Genomic DNA, 20048 nt, shown 5'->3' on the forward strand with positions numbered 1-20048 from the left:
AACCGAGCACTTTAAAAAAAAAAAAAAACTTACATTAAAAAAATGAGAAGTCGGGGTTGGGGATTTAGCTCAGTGATAGAGCACTTGCCTAGCAAGCACAAGGTCCTGGGTTCAGTCCTCAGCTCAAAAAAAAAAAAAAGAGAGAGAGAGAAGTCCTGAGGACTGGACCCAAGTCTAAACACAAAATTCCATTCCGTTTGTGCTTCATATACCCATTGTACAGATTTCCTAGAGACAGTGATATTAGACAATGATTTTAGGTCCCTTGTGTTCTGGCGGCAACATACCACATGAGGTTAGGTGTAGAATTTTCTACTTGCTATCACATCAACATTCAGAAAGTTGCAGATTTGGGATCATTTCAGATTTTCAAAGTTTTAGGTGAGGGATGTTCCATCTATATCCCCACCCTCGTGATACAGCAATGAGGTGGAGTTAACACAGAGGAGCGTTTCAGTGTGGAATTTCCCTGGCACGCGGGGATGCTCTGCAAGCGTGACCTATGACATCTTTTCTGCATGATTGCTCTTATTTGGCTTGCTTTGTCTTATCTGTGTTGTTTCTGCATTCATTTCAGAACATACAGGATGCAAACTCATATGATACAGATGTTTTTAACATGCCTGTGAACTTATTTTACAGGACTATCATGAAACCGATGTGTGAACACAAAAATCAAAGCCACTAAGAAAATAAACTACTAATGCATCAAGGATGGCTAACAGTGCAGTGCCATGGGAATGCTGGCCGAGCACGGATAATATTCTGGGTTCCATCCCAGAACTGCAAAACGCAATACAGAAACAAACTAAAAAACAACAACAAAAAACAGCAGAGAACTCCAAATACTGGGTCAACAATATTCTACCAAGACAGACCCTTCCTGGCTTCCTGATTTCTGTTGCGAGAGATGATATGAGGTAGTGACCAATATTAGAAGCCATCCCAATGAAGTTGCCAATAGATTCGACTGAAAACCCATTCCCTTATCACCCGAGTCTCTGAGAACCCACCCCCCATATCCTGAGAGTCCGTTGAGAACCCACTCGCATAACCTGAGCCTGCAGCTCCAAGTGAACACCATTCTGCTCCAGGAAAACAACGGAAGCCCTCACTAAATGGGGCTATCTCAAAGCAATGAAAGGAACAAAGTCCTGGATAAGAAGAGTTAGAAAATTTACTTAAGCATTAACCGTGAAATGGTCTACCATTCCAGAAGACTGCCTTAAGAAATGCCATGGCTGGAGAGATAGCTCAGGGGTTAAGAGCACCAGCTGCTCTTAATTAAAAGAAATTTTTAAAAAGAAATAGCTTAGATTTGGGAAGAGCCTTCTAGCCCATTATCTAAATTAACATAGGTCTCTGAAGTAAATTGAATGTGTCAAATTTTCTGTTAATAAGAAAATGGATAGGGGCCAGGCAGCAGTGGCACATGCTTTTAATCCCAGCACTTAGGAGGTGGAGGCAGAAGGGTCTCTGTGAGTTTGAGGCCAGCCTGGTCTACAGAGCTAGTTCTAGGACATCCAAGGCTACACAAAAAGACCCTATCTTGAAAAACAAAAAAAGAAAAAGAAAAAGAAAGAAAGAAAGAAAGAAAGAAGGGAGGGAGGGAGGGAGGGAGGGAGGGAGGGAGGGAGGAAAGAAAGAAAGAAAGAAAGAAAGAAAGAAAGAAAGAAAGAAAGAAAGAAAGAAAGAAAGAAAGGAAGGAAGGAAGGAAGGAAGAAAGGAAGAAAGAAAGAAAGAAAGAACATGTGTAGTGGGTAGCCATTCCAGCTTTGACCTGGAAATACCACCCCCTTTCAGGGTTCGGTAACTGTCACACCTACAAGGTGAGCCCAGAGAGGACCCCTGAAGACCCGAGATCCAGATGGGCCAGCTCTCTTGGTTCCTGGACCCTGGATGCTGGAGGTAGACCAAGCAGAGTTCTCCAGAGAACACTGCCGGACTGCGCCATACCTTTGCCAGACCCTGTTACCTATCCCTTCATTTGTAAGTTACCCCACAAAATAAACCTCTCTTTTAACTACGTGGAGTGGCCTTAATAATTTCACCAATAAAAATGGATAAGGATAACACAGCCATTTAAGAGAACTCTAAATCTCCGTGAAAAGGCCTTTAAAAAAAGACTCAATTACCACCTTTTACACATAAAACATTATGCCTGAAAAACGCCTTTGAGGGAATAAGAGTATAGTTCAGTGGTAGAGCATTTTCCAAGCATGTATGAGGCCTTGGGTATCACCCCCAAGTTCTGTAAAAACGAAATAAATAAAAGCCACCCTGGAGTACTCAGATTAGCTTTCATTTTATTTATCCATTGTTGAACTTCATAATGACTTCTCAATCTGTTTAAAGGAAATCTCCATTGTGTTAAGAAAGACAGGCTCTGCCATTCCCAAATCAAAATCCAAACGGAGCCATCACTGTCCAAGACTAAGGAGAGATAGCCTAAGGGGCCCCAAACCACTCTGGGCAAAGACTCAGCTCTGCTAGGTGGCAGAGGGAAGCCTGTGTCTCCACAGCCTCACTGTGGCCAAGAGCTCCAAGGACATGTGGGCTTTCAGGTCTCCTAGAAGCCACCAGATTTTAACTGTAGTATTAACACTCTCTGCAGACAAGACTTTCCCTATAAAATTGAGATGATAAACTGAGAAAATTACATGAAAATAGGGAGACCACAGCCCAGGGAGGCCATGGGCCCCTCAACCAAGCTAATTACAAGATGCAAACACCAGGATCTGGGGCTGCTCTTAAATAACTGCTCTCCTCACCCCAAACCACATCTCGAAGCCTCTGGAGCCCCATCCTGAATCATGAGTGAAGTGGGATGGGGGAACAATTTGGACTCTAAGCCACATGTAATGACAGGGGGAGATCAGATTTCGAGGACGTCAGCCCTCTGCTCTGGTCTCTGATGCCTCCTCCCAGTCACAGAGATGTGCTGCCGAGTTACCCAGGGGATGAGGGTGGGGGATACTCATTATACTCCTCCCTTTCTGCTCTGAGGCAGATAAATGCTCTCTCCATCCCAAGAAGCCAGGAAAGCATGACGAATGTCTGAAAAGCTGTTTGCCTACCACCTCCTACCCACCCAAGGCGGGTGAAGGAACATCCCTAGGATTCCTGAGGCTTCAGATCCAAAGTGAGACACAGTGTCCACTCCAATGAACTGGATCTAGAAGCTTAATAGCAACAACTCATTGTCATGGTGGCACCCAGACATTCCCAAGCAGACAAATCCTGATCTAGCGAGGTTGCCCAAAATGCCCTGAGCAGCCAGGTGCCAGGGCAAGAATCCAGGAAATCACCAGGTGCCAGAGTGCAGGGGGAGGACCCCAGTGTTGTGTCCTGGAGTGGAAGGTTAAATTCAGGACCCTCCTGACACCTTCACTGACTCCAGCCAGCTACAGGCTCCTGTCTCTCAACCCACAGGTGGAACCTGGACTTTGCTGCAGACTCAAAGCCCTGGAGAACCCACTCGGGGAAAGTTCTGGCTCTGGCTTCACCCTCAAAATGCTGAGTCTAAATCAAGTGGGATGGGTTAGAAGGCCCACATTTCAAAACACTCCCGTTGATCCCTAAATGGACCCAAGTTTAAGAGCAGCTGACCAAAGGGATGAAACCCAGCTGTGTTGCTATTTTCCCATGAGTCTAGTCTTCTTAGCACACTAACCACACTCTAAGCTCACCGAGGACATGACTGGGAACAGCAAAATAAAGGCATCTTGGGATGCTGGGTGTCTGTAGTCCCAGCACACAGGGGGTGAGGTAGAGGCAGGATACCATCGTCACATCTGAACAGATGTGGCCCCCACACAGGAAGGTTTGTAAAATGCACTTTATTTACTTATTATTTAGGTCCTAGAGATTGGACCTAGTTTCTTCATGAGTGCCTGGCACATAATTTAACCCCGAGATAAATAGCCACTCCCCTACTTTTAAATGGGGGACTTACACTTGTGAAATCACCTGGGGAGGTTTTTGAATCGATACATAATAACCCTGTATCTGGGGGATACAGCATGACAATTCGACACGTGCACACAATTATCATGATCAGACCAAGGTGTGTGTCTGTGGAAGTTTGAACGAGAACGGATGCCATAGACTCCGATGCTTGGATACTTGGTCCCCTGTCGGTACAACTGTCTTGGGGGAGATTGGGTGTGACCTTGTTGGAGGAGGTGTGTCACTGTCTGTGACGTTTCAAAAGCCCACACTATGCTCAGAGGGTCTCTCTGTGCCTCCTACGCTTGGATCAAGATGTGAGCTCCCAGCTGTTCCTGCCGCCATGCTTTCCACCCTCCATCAGGGACTCCACCCCTCTGGAACCGGAAGTCCAATTCCATGCTTTTCTTAGTTGCTTTGGTCATGAAGTTTTGTCACAGTAGCTGAAAAGTAACTAAGACATTGGTATGTTTGTCCTTTTGGACATTTCTCATTTCCCTGTGATGCAAACATTCAAAATTCTCTCCACCAGCTATTTTGAAATAAACAACTAGTTCCCATACTTGCCCTATGCTATAGAATAAGACTTCCTTCCTTCCTTCCTTCCTTCCTTCCTTCCTTCCTTCCTTCTTTCTCTTTCATGAGGTCTCACTGTATTGCCCAAGCTGACTTATTAGGGGGTGATTTTTTTTTAATTGCATTTAGTGTGTGTGTGTGTGTGTCTGTCTGTCTGCCCATGTGTATACGTGCCATATTGTAGGTATTATGGTCCGAGAACATCTTATGGGAGTCACAGGAATTGGTTTTCTCATTCTACCAAACTCAAGTTTTCAAGATTGGTGGCAAATGCCTTGACCCACTGAGACATCCAGCCCTCATGGGGCAATTCTCAAGCCAACAAATACCATGGTTGTTTCCCTCATGTTTGAGTGATCTGGAAGAGGCTCCAGACACCTGTGTGTTCTCAGTGCTCCTTGGGAATCCCTGTGTCACTGGGCTGTAGGCACTGTGCTGGGAAAACCAGTGGCTGGGGCTGAGTAGGCCCCAGGGAAAGGAAAGGCCACACCTGGCCAGCAGCCCTTAGAGAGGAGTTACAGCCCTCAGAGAAGACCATAGCGCCAGCAGTCCTCAGGGAAGAGGATGGGAAGAGGGGTGGGCAGGCAAAGGAAACCACAGAACTTCACCAAACAGCTGGCAGCCACACTGTGTGAGGCCCCAAAGTCCAAAGTGGCCTATATATCCCTTAGACTTGTGAATTTTCTGGACCCATGTAGGACACAGGGCAGGTTCCTGTGAACTAACAGAGGACCTTAAGAAGACCCTGAAAACACCTTGTGTTTTGTTCAAGAACTCTTCAGTCAGCAAGGACTTCAAAAGACTGAAGTAAGACATGGTCTCTTCCAGGACCAAGATAGGAACTGAACTGCTCACAAAACAGGTACCTCCACCTTTAGCCAGTCTGTAGAAACAGCAGCACCTCACACCAAAGTACAAACTTGACTCTATTTCCCATTTCCTAGCAAGAGTAAGAAAACAGCCAGATCCAACTAAGGATTCATAAATCCACAGGATGTCAGCTCTGCAAGCACCACCGATACCTCTTTGCCTACCATGACCCTCCACGTGGCTTCTGCAGGGAGCCCAGGGGAAACAGAGCTCGTCACCCCAGCTGCAACCTGCCACTCTGGAGAGCACAGCATGGGAAACAAGGAAGAGAGACTACTGTATCTACATGCTGCTAAATCTCCACGATCCCATTTCACAGATCCAGAAGTCCAGGGGCCAGCAGGTGAAGCCCCTGGTCTGAGGTCATACAGATAGCAAATCAGGCCAGAATTCAAACCCAACCCTTCTGGATTCCCAGATCCTCCGTGGCATTTTCCTCCGTGCCAGGCCACTTCCCCTGAAACAATATCTATCAGTTGATTATCAATGAAAGGTAAATAGGAGAGCAGGAGAAGCAAGGTTAGACTGAGCAAGGCCTTAGATAGTTAGTTGCCCAAGCTGGGGCTAGGCAGAAACTAGTCTAACTGGCTCTTGGGTGCCAAGCTCCACAAGACCAGAGGTTGAGGTGTGGGAAGGAAGAAGGAAGGGTGCCCAGCCACCTGCAAGGAGCCCAGCAGACATCAGTAACTACTGCTGGCTGCCAGTAGAAAAGAAAAGAATAGGAGAACCCAGGTAGCAATCTCATGCCTAGGGCGTGAGCTAAACCAGCTTTCCACACCAAAGCCAAGACCATCCAGGCTCACAGAGAAGTACCTGTGGCAAGATAGCAAAAGATTAAGCTGCCCAGACTTGCATTCCACAGCCCGTCTGGCATGAGAGAGCAGCTAACCAGAAACGAGCTCTCCCGGGCACCAGCTACCCTGGGCAGTTCTTTACCTCCACCCTGTAGATTTACTTCCTATTAAAAACGTGTTGGCCCACAATGTGCCCGTGGCTGCTTTCCCCATTCTCTGGTTCCCAATATGTATGTTAACCTTGCCCTGTGTGAGAAGTTTGGGTCGTAAGATACAGTGCTGGTTGAACACTCTGGCATTGGGTCTCTAATCCCGACTATGCACCTTCTTAGACAGGATGAGGCTCTGGGGTGTAATCACATGACCTCCATCTTCCTTGCATTGCTCTTCCTAGAAGCCTAGAGACAGGTGGATCTGAGGCTGTCAGTAACCTGGATGGTTCTTAAGCTCCTTTAGCCCTTTCTTCAGGCCAGCTCCCTCTAAGTCGGCCTCCACCTTCTCACTGGCTCCCCTCCCAACCTCCCCATCTCCATCAGTGGCTCCTCATCCTCTCTCCAGTCAACTAGATAGGAAACATTTTATTATAAATACACAAGATTTATTGTTGGTGGGAAAGCAAACTTGTACAACCACTGTGGAAATCAGTATGGTGGACTCTCAGGAAATTAGGAATTGATCTACCTCAAGACCCAGCCATACCACTCTTGGGCATATACCCAAGGAATGCTCAATCATACCACAAAGATACATGCTCAGCTATGTTCATAGCAGCACTATTTGTAATAGCCAGAACCTGGAAACAACCTAGATGCCCGTCAACTGAAGAATGGATTAAGAAAATGTGGTACATATACACAATGGAGTACTACGCAGCAGAGAAAAGCAATGACAGCATGAAATTTGCAATTGGATGGAACTCGAAAATACCATCCTGAGTGAGGTAACCCAAACGCAGAAGGACAAACATGGTATGTATCACTCATAAGTGGATTCTAGATATAAAGCAAAGAACAATCAGACTTCAACCCACAGAACCAGGGAGGCTATATAGCAGGGGGGGCTTAGGATGACTGTGGCTTATAATAAGTTTTGGTTTTACTCAATTACTGGCCAAACCTCAATGAAGCATTTCACTATTAGGATAAGAATTTATACTGTATTAAGCTGATAATAGAAAAATAAATAAATAAATAAGATTTTTTTTAAGATAAGAAAAATACAGCTAGATATACAAATAATCCCTGGGTGAAAAAAAAAGTTTGACTTTAAACAAAGAGAAAATAACTATGATGTATGTACACCATTTAAACGTGGGGCTGAGGCCAGGCGGTGGCGGCGCACGCCTTTAATCCCAGCACTTGGGAAGCAGAGCCAGATGGATCTCTATGACTTCGAGGCCAGCCTGGTCTAGAGAGTGGGATCCAGGACAGGCAATTAAACTACACAGAGAAACCCTGTTTCAATGAAGCATTGTGACTTTCAGTCACTTTTATCTGTTATTTAAGGATTAGCAAGATGCAACACGGGAGTGCTTGAGTGTGTTTTGCCCCCACTGTCTCCTAACAGCAATGGCTCTACTGCCTGATACCTACCTGACACACCAAAGCATCTCACGAGCCCAAAGAAGCGAAGTCAAGTTCTAAAGCGAACACCAGGTGGCAGGTCACGTGCCGCTTCCGGTTAACTAACATTTATTAACACTGCCTACTTCCCAGGCCCCCAAACATTACAGACGTCTCAAGCCATCCTTGAAGAAGATACTACATAACAACAGAAGAGAACGCTCAGTCAGGCCGACAGGTGCTTGCTCAGAGCTGAGTAACGGGCTGAACAATGCTCACTGTCAGTGTCAGGAGACTCAGTCTACTTCTCACAATTGTCTTCTTAACATGCTCTTTCGTTTGTTTGCTTCTGAGACAGGGTTTCTCTGTGTAGCTTTGCGCCTTTCCTGGAACTCGCTTTAGAGACCAGGCTGGCCTCGAACTCACAGAGATCCGCCTGCCTCTGCCTCCCGAGTGCTGGGACTAAAGGCGTGCGCCACCACTGCCCGGCTCACATTTGTCTTCTTAACATGCTCTTTCGTTTGTTTGTTTCTGAGACAGGGTTTCTCTGTACAGCCCTAGTCATCCTGGAACTCCTCCTGTAGACCAGGCTGGCCTTGAGCTCACAGAGATCCTCCTGCTTCTGTCCTTCCGAGTGCTGGGATTAAAGGTGTGCGCCACCATCACCTGGTTTAACACAGTCTTTGCTATCATATTCCTTTTCTTAAATGTGTCTGATATAAACAGCATATTCATCTACATCATCACAGCTCCTCTTTCGTGGGGAACAATACTCCTGTCTCCCTAGGTTCATCAACACTTATCTATAATCTCTTGGTTATCAACCTGAACCATATGTGGGGATGGATAACACTAAGTACTATGGTGAATTTGAAATTTAAACAAGGCATAAGCACATGCTTGGTTTGGCGCTAAGCACATAAAGTTTGGTTTGGGGCTAAGTTTGACCACCAGGGTTCTATCCCTTGAACCCATATGGGGGAAAGAAAGAACCAACTCCCACAAATTGCCTTCTGACCTCCACATGTACACAGTGACACGTGTACTGTCATGTGCACACACACACAATATAGAAGTGTTTAACTGCCTCTGATGGCTTCTAGGCTATATAGACTTATAACTTACCCCATTAAAATTTTTGGCTTATAAACGTAACTTTCCAGCAAGCTCGAGAGAAAACTCAGGGTAGAGTAGCTACCTAATATGCACAAGGCACTGGGTTCAAGCTCCCAGAGCCACAGAAGAATATGATTTTATCGACTCGGAATATTAAGAGGCCCACACATGAATATTGTTAATGGTCAGCTATTAGCAAGTTCTGAAATTCTGAAGATTCTGCTTCACCCCTGCAGTCAGCCACCAAGTCTACCCTTCTCTTCCCTCACGCATCCACACCTTTTGACATTAGCCATGAAACTGTAGGATTTAGAGTTGGTCCAGTATTTCCTTACTGTGCCCAAGTCCCTCCATTTTGGAATGGTAATGTACATTCTGTACCTTAGTATGTTAGAAGTAATTTTCTTTTTGATTTTAAAGGGGGTTACAGATAAGAGGCTGCCTGAGTCTCAGAAGAGACTTGGGACTTTAAGCATTCTTGAGACTGACAGGCTATAGGGACTTCTGAAATTGAACTAAAAGCATTTTGCATATGATGTGGCTACAAGCCCATGATGGTGAGTAGGTGAAATGTGATAGTTTCAGTGGGAATGGCCCCCATAGGCTCGTGTATTTGAATGCTTGGTTCCAGCTGGTGGAACTGTTTGGGAAGGATTAGGAGGTGTGGCCTTGTTGGAGAAGGAGTATCACTAGGATACTTTGAGGTTTCAAAAGCCTGCCCCCAGCCCAGTATTCTTTCTCTCTCTCTCTCTCTCTCTCTCTCTCTCTCTCTCTCTCTCTCTCTTTCTCATGGTTGTTGGCTCAATATTTAAGCTCTCAGAGATTCCTCCAATACCATTTTGCTTTCCTGACACCATCCTCCATACTCCTGGCCATAATGGTCATGAACTCTAGCCCTCTGGAATCCTGAGCTCCAATAAATGTTTTCTTCTGTAAGTTGCATTAATCATGGTGGGTTTTGTCACAGCAATAGGAAAGAACTAAGACACATGTATAGTTAGTATATTAACTGCAGAAAGCCCACCTTAAAAAAAAAAAAAAACACAACAAAAATTTAAGAGACAAAACTGTAAGGTGGTGGCACACACCTTTAATCCCAGCACTCGGGAGGCAGAGGCAGGTCGAGGCCAGCCCGGTCTCCAAAGCAAGTTCCAGGAAAGGCGCAAAGCTACACAGAGAAACCCTGTCTTAAAAAACCAAAAAGAAAGAAAGAAAAGACTTGCCCAAACCAACTGCAAAAAAGTTGAAGGTTCCAAGATGCCTCTCCTTGTGGGGGCTCTGTGGGCAGACACTATAGAGACCGCCCGCTTTCTTGCCTGCAGAGGGGCTGTAGCCAGAGGACAGGGGCAAGACACAGAGACGTCACCAGCTCCACTTTTCTACACTAAATTTGCACCAGGTGTTTGTGTTGCCCAATTTTCAATGACGTTATCTCCTGGGTCTTGGCATTTGGACAAGCTGACAATGCAGAAGCTTTCAAAGTACTGAGAGATCCCAAACCTTTCCAAAGGAGGTTTCTGACACAAAGACATCACTCTTAAGACATTGTTTTCACTCAGCCTTCAGGGTAACAATACAGTTATACATCATAACATTATAAGGTACATATTAGTAGATTCTCCCTTTACACTGTGTTCTTTCCGCTAAAATGAACCCAATATCCATCTTGTTGTGAACATTGTTCGTGCTCTTTGCCTGGCCAGTGGAAAGACCTGCTTTCAGTCTGGCTTGCTGGTTTGTTTGTTTGTTTTTTTGTTGTTGTTAGTTGGTTGGTTAGTTTGTCTAAACAGGGCAAAGGTCTATTACTGGGGTCCCAGATGTACAAGGAGACATGCAAACTTTGGGGATATCATGATGATCCATAATTCACACGATGGCCTGTGTAGAGAAGTATACCAAAATGATGTTTTTGGACAAGGAGAAAAAAAAATACACTCTACTGAGTTATCCTACCAAGAACCATCATCAAATGTCATATCATTCCCAGGCTTTGCTTGACTCTTATTCATGGCTGTATAATTTAGTCTTGCATTTAGCCATGTGGGTGGACACTGGCAGTACTGAACACGAGTGTGGCTGAGCAGCTGAAATCTAGGTCACCAATCACAGGTCACTACAGAGTAGAGGAGCCCCAATTAAGAATTTCATCTTCTTGATCATGTCAGGGACCAACACTCAGTTAGAAGCAAAAGTGCCAAGGTCTGAGAGTGTGGCTCAGTGGTACAGTGTTCACCCAACACATGCCAAGGCCTGGGCTTAATCTCCAGCATTGCCAAACGCATGCGCGCACACCCCTGCCAGTATAACTTGAAGGCAAGTTAGACAATGTTCCGAGAGTCATTGCCAAGCATGGTGACAGACTGGCACATGCCTGTAATCCAGCAGCTCTACTCAAGAGGCTGAGACAAGAGAATCACAAAATCAGCCCTGACCGGGCAACTCAGCAAGACCTTGTCTCAAAATAAATAAAACGTGGTCGGTGGACGAGCACTTGCCTGCTATGAATGAGACCCAAAGTTCAACCCCCAGCACTGAAGACATCAACAACAACAACAACAAGTGATTGCTTAGATGGAAGATGACTGGGTTTTAGAGAGGTATACTGCAAGTTCCATTCTGTGTCTACAATTGACAGTACGTTATTAGGAGTATAGCAATTTGCTAAAAGGGTAAACTTCATGCTAACGATGATTACTGCAATAACAAAAGAATTGTTTGCTTGACATGGTCAGCATATTGACTTTTAAACACATCAGCCAATTCAGTGGCCTAATCAATAACGTTGGTACTTTCCACTTAGGCGAGGCCATTTTAGCGATTGGGTTTCATCCTCAGGTTGGTACCACCCATATCTGTGACTGAAAACCTTTACTCCTTAACCTCACATTGATTCAAAACACTACCGTTCAAAGCCTCAAAGCCATACTCAATTCCTGCTGTGTTGTGATTCCTCTCTCCCCTGTCGCCCTGCACATCCCCCTCTGCAGATGCTGTGGCCTGCCTCCCAGGTCCCCTCTGCTCTGCCTTAGGGGACCGGCTATGGGTCTCTAGAAGCTATTCTGGCTACATTTGCACAACTGTAGTCATTGGTGGTCAGAACAGACATAAAGGAGCCCAGTTCTTCCGGGGCAACTCTAAAGCTGACCCAGAGCTCCCAAGAGGCCAGGCTGAGCTGTCCCTTCTGACTGCCACCTGAGCACACAGCCCTGTGTGGCTTCTTGTTTTCCCAGGCTTCCCATCACGCCTAGGTCCCAAGGAAGCATTTCTTTAATGAAGAACTCATCTACAAATCTTTGTCTGGGCACCTGGCTACTCAACATAGGGACTTCTTCTGGGGACGCTAACCTCAAGCATCCCTTTAGCTGGGTGACCTCACATGACCTCCTGTGTCCCCATGATGACTGCTGTCTCCCTCCCCTTCCCCTTCAACTCTGACTGGGTCAAAGTGGCACAACCATTAAATGAGATTTTGTCCATAAAAACATGTCAAAACCCAATGCTCAAGTCTGAACAACGTATAATAATAATCACTCTAAATCATCCAGCCTCCATAATCTGCCCCCAGTCAAGTGTGATGGTATATGCTCATATCCTAAAACTCAGGACACAGAAGTAAGAGGTTTGTCAGTTCAACTCCAGCCTAGGCTGCATAGGATAAGATACTGTCTTAAAAATAAACTCTTGGGTTTGGGATTTAGCTCAGTGGTAGAGCACTCACCTAGCAAGCACAAGGCCCTGGGTTCGATCCTCAGCTCAAAAATAAAATAAAATAAACTCTTAAGAAAATTAAAAGATGATAATCTAGTGCCAACTCCCCCATGAAGAGATGGCTCACAATTCTCTCTACTCCAATTCTATGTGGTCACCTACCTCCTTACCTGCAGTGTGAGGGCCTATGATGCCCAGAGTCTGTCTTGCTCACCATGGTGCCTCAGCACCTATGTAGGCATCTAATGCACTGGATAAGTTTAGTAAACATATGTTGGGTAATGTCACTAAGCTTCAGAATAGAAAGGACTTGCTTAAGACACCAATCAGCTGAGCAGAGGCGCCAAGGTTGCAGCCTTGATCTCTGCCAGACCTGAGAACTTTCCATGTGAGACTCCACCTCCCAGTACTCTGCATTCCTTGACAGGCACCAGAAATGGAAAACTACAGCCCCTTCTCCTCCAATCAGAACCCTGGCATCCAGGTACCGGCAACCAGCAGTGAACCGTGGGATGCCTTGTCCTGATGGCTAAGGTTATTACAGCTGGGGAGTGTCATGCAAGTCATTTCTATTTCCTCAACTTGAAGCTTCCCAGTGGCAGAGATGCTGTTGGATTCACCTTCCCCGACATCTACAGGAGCTAGAAAACTATCAGAAGGGGGGTGGGGGGAAGAAGTAAAGAATAAAACAGATCCAGCTTCACACGCATACCCTCCCCCAGCTCTACATTTCCAGCCTGGTCAACCTGAATGGACTTCAGTCCCAAGGGCTCAGGATCAGTCAGAAGATTTCATGAGATGCACAAAGACCACACACGATGTCTGGTGTATCTTGAACCCTCAGTAAACAGACCGAGGTTAGTGGCAATAGTTAGGGGCAACAGTGGCAGAGACAGGGTCATCAACACCAGATACTGGGAGGTTCAAATAGGCGATGATCAGAGACACGTGGGTTCCGAAAACTTAGTCATTAATGCTTGTTAAATCATTATCGTACCATGTAAACCATCCCTTTTTCCCCTATAAAAAGAAAGATATACAATTACCCAAGCACGGTTCTCAAAGTGGCCCTTCACAAGAACAGGCCAACATTCCCAGGGAGCCCCGGGCTGTAGGTTGTACTGGATCTGGGTTCTGTCCCTACCCCCAGGAGAGCAACATTAGACATCCCCTCCCTTCCTCTGACAGCCTCATTCACTACCCCTCTTCAGTCTCTTATTCATTCCTTTATGCAGGAAGTATACATTCATCCAACCCCAGACACTGTAGATCAGCTTGAGCACATAAACTCTGCCCTCTGCAACCTCCCAGGCTGTGTCTTCCACACTCTTTCTTAGCCAGAAACTTCATTTACAGGCTTTTCTTCCTCTCAAAGGCACCCCAAGACAACTGTCTCATTGTGAGCAGCAATAGCAGGGGTCCAGGACTCAGATGGACAGGCGTATAGCCCCAGTTCTGCCGCTGCCTTTTTATTTCACATGGGGCAGACTTCTGCTCCAGACCACCTCCCTCACCTTCAGAATGAGGGCAGGAGCACCATCTCCACCTGTTCACTTCCACCAGAGTGAAGCAAAAACCCAGCAAAGGCAGGGCATGGTGGCGCACACCTATAACCCCAGCACTTGGAGGCACAGGCAGGTGGATCTCTGAGTTTGAGGCCAGCATGCTCTCCAGAGTGAGTTCCAGGACAGACACCAAACTACACAGAGAAACCCTGTCTCAAAAAAAAAGAAAAAAGAAAAGAAAAAAAAAGAAAGGAAGGAAGGAAGAAAGAAAGAAAGAAAAAAGAAAGAAAGAAAGAAAGAAAGAAAGAAAGAAAGAAAGAAAGAAAGAAAGAAAAGAAAAGAAAAGAAAAGAAAAAGAAGAAAAACCTTGGTTCTCCATTTCTGTGCCTGACTCCACAGAACATTAAGTTGGTCATTTGTCCTTGCCTACGGGAGATTGCAATGTCCAGGACTCAGTTTTCTCCTTGGTAGCATGAGAAAGACACCAGGTGACCTAGAAGGTCACTACTGCCAGCCCAGTACTCCATGACTTCCTGATTCAGGAGACCAAGGAAGTCTGACGTTGTCCAGCTCAGGGAATCACATTCTCTGCTGGGGAGGAGCCCCAGAATGGAAGAGCCAGAGCAGTCACCAGGCCACAGCCCTGGGAGATGAGAGGAAGTGAGTCCCATCTGGGCACTGGGAGGCTCTGCCTGACTTTCAATAAGCGTTCAATTCCTGTGTGTGAGAAAATCACAGACCTGGGGCTCAGACACTGTCTCCCCCAGATCTGCTGCTCTCTTCTCCTCTCTCTCTCTCTCTTCTTCCCTCTAATCTAGTGCCCCTTACTCTGGATTAAATCAAAATTCTTGTGCATGCCAAGTGTGCACACACCACTGAGAAATACGGCCAGCTCCACAGAGTTCTCTTGGTGGGCACGCATGTAGGTACGTGTTTGGGTATCTCTCCCTCTGTTCAATCGGCTTCGGACACAAAGCCCTTGAAAGAAAGCCAACCCCTGCACTCCTCCCAGCCGGGACAGAAGGTAGGTGGCCGTCCTGTGCCCTTCCCACCCAGCTTCTCACCTGGGGATTGTCCATGTACCAGAGGAGGCAGTTGGCCTGGGTGTCCAGGATAAAGTATCTCCGAAGGAACTTGCCACTGTTCTCATTGTCCTCGATATCCAAAAACCCACAGATTCGGTTCTGCCGATCCACATAAGGCATTCCTGGGCTCTGCTCACATCACCCTGCATAACACGGGGGAGAGGCGGGTGAGAAGGAGGGAAAAGCAGCAGGCTCTGAAGGCCTGCATGTGTCTTACCTGTCCCTGGTTTGACTTACCTTGGCGGTGACTTGCTGGCTGGCTCCTAGCCACCAGCTTCCCTCCATAGGCACCAAACGTCCACCCCACTAAACTTCCGCCAACTCTGAGCCGTCATTTCTGATGGCTGTTAATGAAACCCATCAGAATGGACTCAGCTAATGTTCCTGAGGCCCTCCTGTGTGCTGTGCATAGTCAGACACTCTGCATCCCTGGAGGACAGAAGGTTGGCTATGCACACACAGTATGGGTGCATGCATCCAGAGCCTCAATTTAGTCAGTATTCTTCCTGTGTCATCATTAATCAGTTTCCACATCTGTGAAATGGTACCACACCTTATAGGATCTCTGGCTGTGAGTTAAGTTGGAGGTATCCAAGAAGCCCTTCCTGGCCATCAGTCACACTACACAAAACTTCAGGAAGAGGATGGCAACTTGTTTTACACATGGAGACACTCTCCAGGAAGACACCGCAACAAAACTTGACCAGGAATTTAGGTATAAAGGAGTATCCAGTGATTAAATGCCACTGTGATGGCTTCTGGAGCCTCTTGGCAGAGTCACACACCCCTTAGCCCTCCTCGATGATGGTGCCTCCCTGCTAGAGTGACTTGAGTATGCCCTGTAAGAATTCGTAAGCCAAAGTCCTAACCTCCATTAGCTCAAAATACGTCTGGATTTGGAAACAGGGTTTTGGCTTTGTGTTTGTTTCGTTTCTGTTTTGAAACAGGGTCTCACTCTGTACAGCCCAGGCTATCCCAGGCTACCTCAGACTCTCAATCCTGATGCCTCAACCTGCTAAGTGCTGAGGTGATAAGTATGTGCAACCATGCCCAGCTACAGACAGGGTCTTTAAAGAAGTATTTAGTATGTCGTAAGGGGGCTTGGTCCATTGCAATACCATATCTTTGAAGATGACACTTGGGACCCACAGGTCCCAGAAATAAGACAACCAAAGACCTAGGAAGAAGACAGCCGCCTAGCGAAGGAGAAAGGCCTGAAACATCCGTTCATCTACTTCTGGCCTCCAGATGGTGAGAAAATAAATTTCTATTGTCTAAGCTCTCGGGCTGTGGTACTTTGCCATGACAACCTGAGCTCAGACTCCTACAGCTACCAAATGCCTACAGATTTGATTTGGCAGATCAGCATAATGCATCTGTGGGCCCTACTCATATCACCCTGCTTGGGAGGTGGAAGGGGCTAGCAGGGAAGAGGGTAAAGCAAGCCTCACCTGGCTTGACTCATCACCTCAGCTCCGTGCTGAGAATGAACAGAAAGTAACATTAGCGAGTCCCAAGCCTAAGTACCCTCCCTGACCCCAGAACAGGGCCTCTGGCAATGTGAGAAGGGCCATATGTCCTGGCCACTTCATCTCTCCAGAATGTTCTCTAAGAGACTACAGGAAAGAGTGAGAGTCCCCAAGTCCACAGAGGGGGGAAACAGCCAAGACACCTGGTCTAGACTCATGCCTGGGAGGAAGCCCTACAGAGCCACGAAGTACCACAAGCCCAGCAAAAGTATGAGATGGCTCATGAAGGGACCCTATAAGCCAACACTGACTCAGAGAAACTACTACCCTAGCTTTTCAAGCCCAGAGGGGACAAATGCCATGAGGACACATTTCCAGGTAAGGCTTTGCTCTCCAAGTGGTGGTTTATGGTGTGTTCTCTCCCATTCCGATGAGCCTTCAGAACTGAGAGGGTCCACCAAGAAACAAGTGCCACACAGATCCACATGCACACACACGCAGATACCAGTGAACTCCAGGGTCCGGGCATGTGCTGGCTGGATTCCCAAGAAGGACAGACAGAGCTGCAGCCATCCAGAGATCCCATGGCTACTCTTAAGGGGTGCAGGGTTAGAAGAATAAAGTAAACAGGAGGAACAGCCAAGATGATAGAACAACACCGCTCAGCTTAAAAAGAAGCAGGGAAGGAGGTGAGAAGGGGATAAAAAGTAGCAAGGAGAGGTTTTGAAAAGGAAGCTAACTATGTAGCAGAAGTGAAGGCCGTGGAAGGGTGGAGGAGGGGCCCCTTGAACACTACTTAGAGGTGTTATCCAGCTCAGGTCTCAAAGCCAAGCAAGTCTGAGTTCAGAGAAATGCAAAAACCAAGGGTTAAGAGATGCTTTCAGGAGTCATCTAGCATACCGTGGGTCATAGGTAGATAAAAGGACAGAGAGCCGCCAGTGAATACCTGGGGAAACTATAGGGCCTGTTCAAGGAGCAGGGGCCTTGAGCAGAAAGACAAAGCCACCGTGCATGGAAAGGTACAGAACTTTCAGGTGAGGAAGGGGGAGACACCAACCCACCCACCCACCCTCCAAAACACTAGGCAAATTCCCTGGATGCCAACACAGCTCCGGAAGCAGAAACTGCAGAGGTCACAGGACTCTGGCTACTCCAGGGAACATCTCTCCCCACTTCTATCTGAAACTGGGGGGTCTCACTATACAGCCCAGGCGAGCAGCCTCTAACTCTTGGTGATGCTCCTGCCTCAGCCTCCCTAGTGCTAGGATTACACGCCTGTGGCACCATGCCCAGTGTTAATGTGGAAGAGAACACGTTCAGCCGCTTGGGAGAACAAAGCTGACTGGCTCCGAGCCAGCTGGTCAGCCCAGTGTCCAGGAAGGCTAGCTTTCAGAGTTCCCCTTTTCAGCCTGCAAGAATTACCAATGTCCGCTTCTTCCTCAAGACAGCGTGGCTGGAGAAGGGTCTCTTTCTCCAGAACTCTGCTGTGGGACTTCCCAGGCACATGGATGGACAGTGTGGGTCGTTCATGTACCAAAAGGGAAGGTCTGAAACAGAGCTCTGCTTCCAACATCCAGACTGAACTGTGTGCATGTATGTGTATGTGGGGGTGGGGATGGGGGGTCCTCAGACAGCCTAATGCAGCTGAGTCACACAGCTCATCAAGACTGTGGGAGAAGGCAGGCGATCTGCAGGAGAACGGGCACAATATGGAAATGTTGTTACGACTATCCCACTGGTTCATCAACACTGTTGTTAATGGTTTCAGAACATTAGTGCATTGATTGCAATATGCCTTACTTAATCATACCTCTATCACTAAACAACTAAGGCTCAAGAGCCAGTTTTTTGCTATTATAAATAATACCAAAACATTTTTTTTCCTGGACATGGAAAAGAGCATATGTTAAAGATAATAATATGGGAAATAGAGAGATGGTCTATGGTTAAGAGCACTGGCTGCTCTTGCATAGGGCCTGGGTTCGGTTCCCAACACAAACATGGCAGTTCACAACTGTCTGGACATGAGTGCCACACAGTGCATACATGCATACAAGCAAACCAATTTTTTTTTTTTTTTGGTTTTCTGAGACAGAATTTCTCTGTGTAGTTTTGGTGCCTTTCCTGGATCTCACTCTGTAGACCAGGCTGGCCTTGAACTCACACAGAGATCTGTCTAGCTCTGTCTCCCAAGTGCTGGGATTAAAGGCGTGCACCACCACCACCAGCCGGCACAAAACACATTTTAATACACATAAAGTAAAAGCAATAAATCTTTTTTAAGATATGTGATGAGAACCTAGGCTGTATGATCTTTATCATTATTGAGACCTACTTTAAAATTACTTTCTAAAAATACTTGTTGCAACTAATTGTTAATTCACTCTTAACCATCATTAGATCTTTTTCTAGACAAGGGCTCCAGTTTAGCCTTTGCTGGGCTAGAACTCACTATGAAAACCATGCTAGTATCACATTCACAGAGATCCCTGGGCCTCTGCTGGGATTGGAGGCCTACACGACTGTGTCTGGCTATACTCTTACATGCATTGAAGTTCTCCTATTTGAAATTGTTCCTAGTTTAAAATTTATAATGATGACTGGTAAAAGGTGGATGTTTAAATGTGTTTCTTATTTCATGTATTTTAAACTTACACACACACACACACACACACACACACACACACACACACGTCTCAGCCTCCAGGACAGCAGGCCTCCCTAAGCAGGAAGTTTCATGATGATCCAGATGTCCTTTATAGAATTTAAGTCATAAGCATTGCTCTAAATGAAAATAAGTAATATTTCCTTAAAGTGAGATGTGGCACATGCCTTTGATCCAAGGAATTGGGAAGCAGAGGCAGGAAAATCTGTGAGTACAAGGTCAGCCTAGTCTATGTAGTGAGTTCCAGGTCAGCCAGGGCTACACAGTGAAACCCTGAATTTACCACCCCCTCAAAAAAGTGAACCTTAGAGAAAATTAGTTGACTGGGATTACCTAATAACCAGCAGCAGGAAGTGGGCTAACTGGCCATTCATCTGGAATTCCTGACCAGCATTTATTAGGTAATGAGAAAGACTTATGATAGTCTCAGGCTGCCCATTTTCTCCATTTTATTCTGTAATGAGAGGCCTTCAGGGGCTCCTTTCCCCAAATAGTTCTTCAACCACTGGATATGCAAACCCAGAAATTGTGAACCACATTCTATAAGAGACAGAGCCGTAAGAAAGTAGACTGCACACCAGATGGGAGACAGAGGCACCAGGGAGGCTAAAACAAAAAGAGACCTCTGCTCAAGACAGGTGTCACTCCCTTGGGCAGGTTGGGGTAGGGGTCCTAGGATTCTTATCCTCCTGGGAGAGGAGGAGGACCTTTCTGGAAAGCAGTTTGGCAGCATGTAACAAGACAGCTAAA

The 20048-nt window shown here is 46.4% G+C and overlaps 1 protein-coding gene across 1 annotated transcript in view; it reads right to left on the minus strand.

Annotated features, from left to right (window-relative positions):
* Plekha2 (pleckstrin homology domain containing A2) overlaps positions 1-20048 on the minus strand; it is a 57602-nt gene that overhangs the window by 28204 nt on the left and 9350 nt on the right. The window contains exon 2 of the mRNA XM_036166469.1: positions 15144-15307. Coding sequence (XP_036022362.1) covers positions 15144-15284 — 141 coding nt within the window. The 5' untranslated portion in view covers positions 15285-15307. The remainder of the gene's footprint in view (positions 1-15143; positions 15308-20048) is intronic.

The sequence above is a fragment of the Onychomys torridus genome, chromosome 17, assembly GCF_903995425.1.
Source record: "Onychomys torridus chromosome 17, mOncTor1.1, whole genome shotgun sequence".
Taxonomy (NCBI): Eukaryota; Metazoa; Chordata; class Mammalia; order Rodentia; family Cricetidae; genus Onychomys; species Onychomys torridus.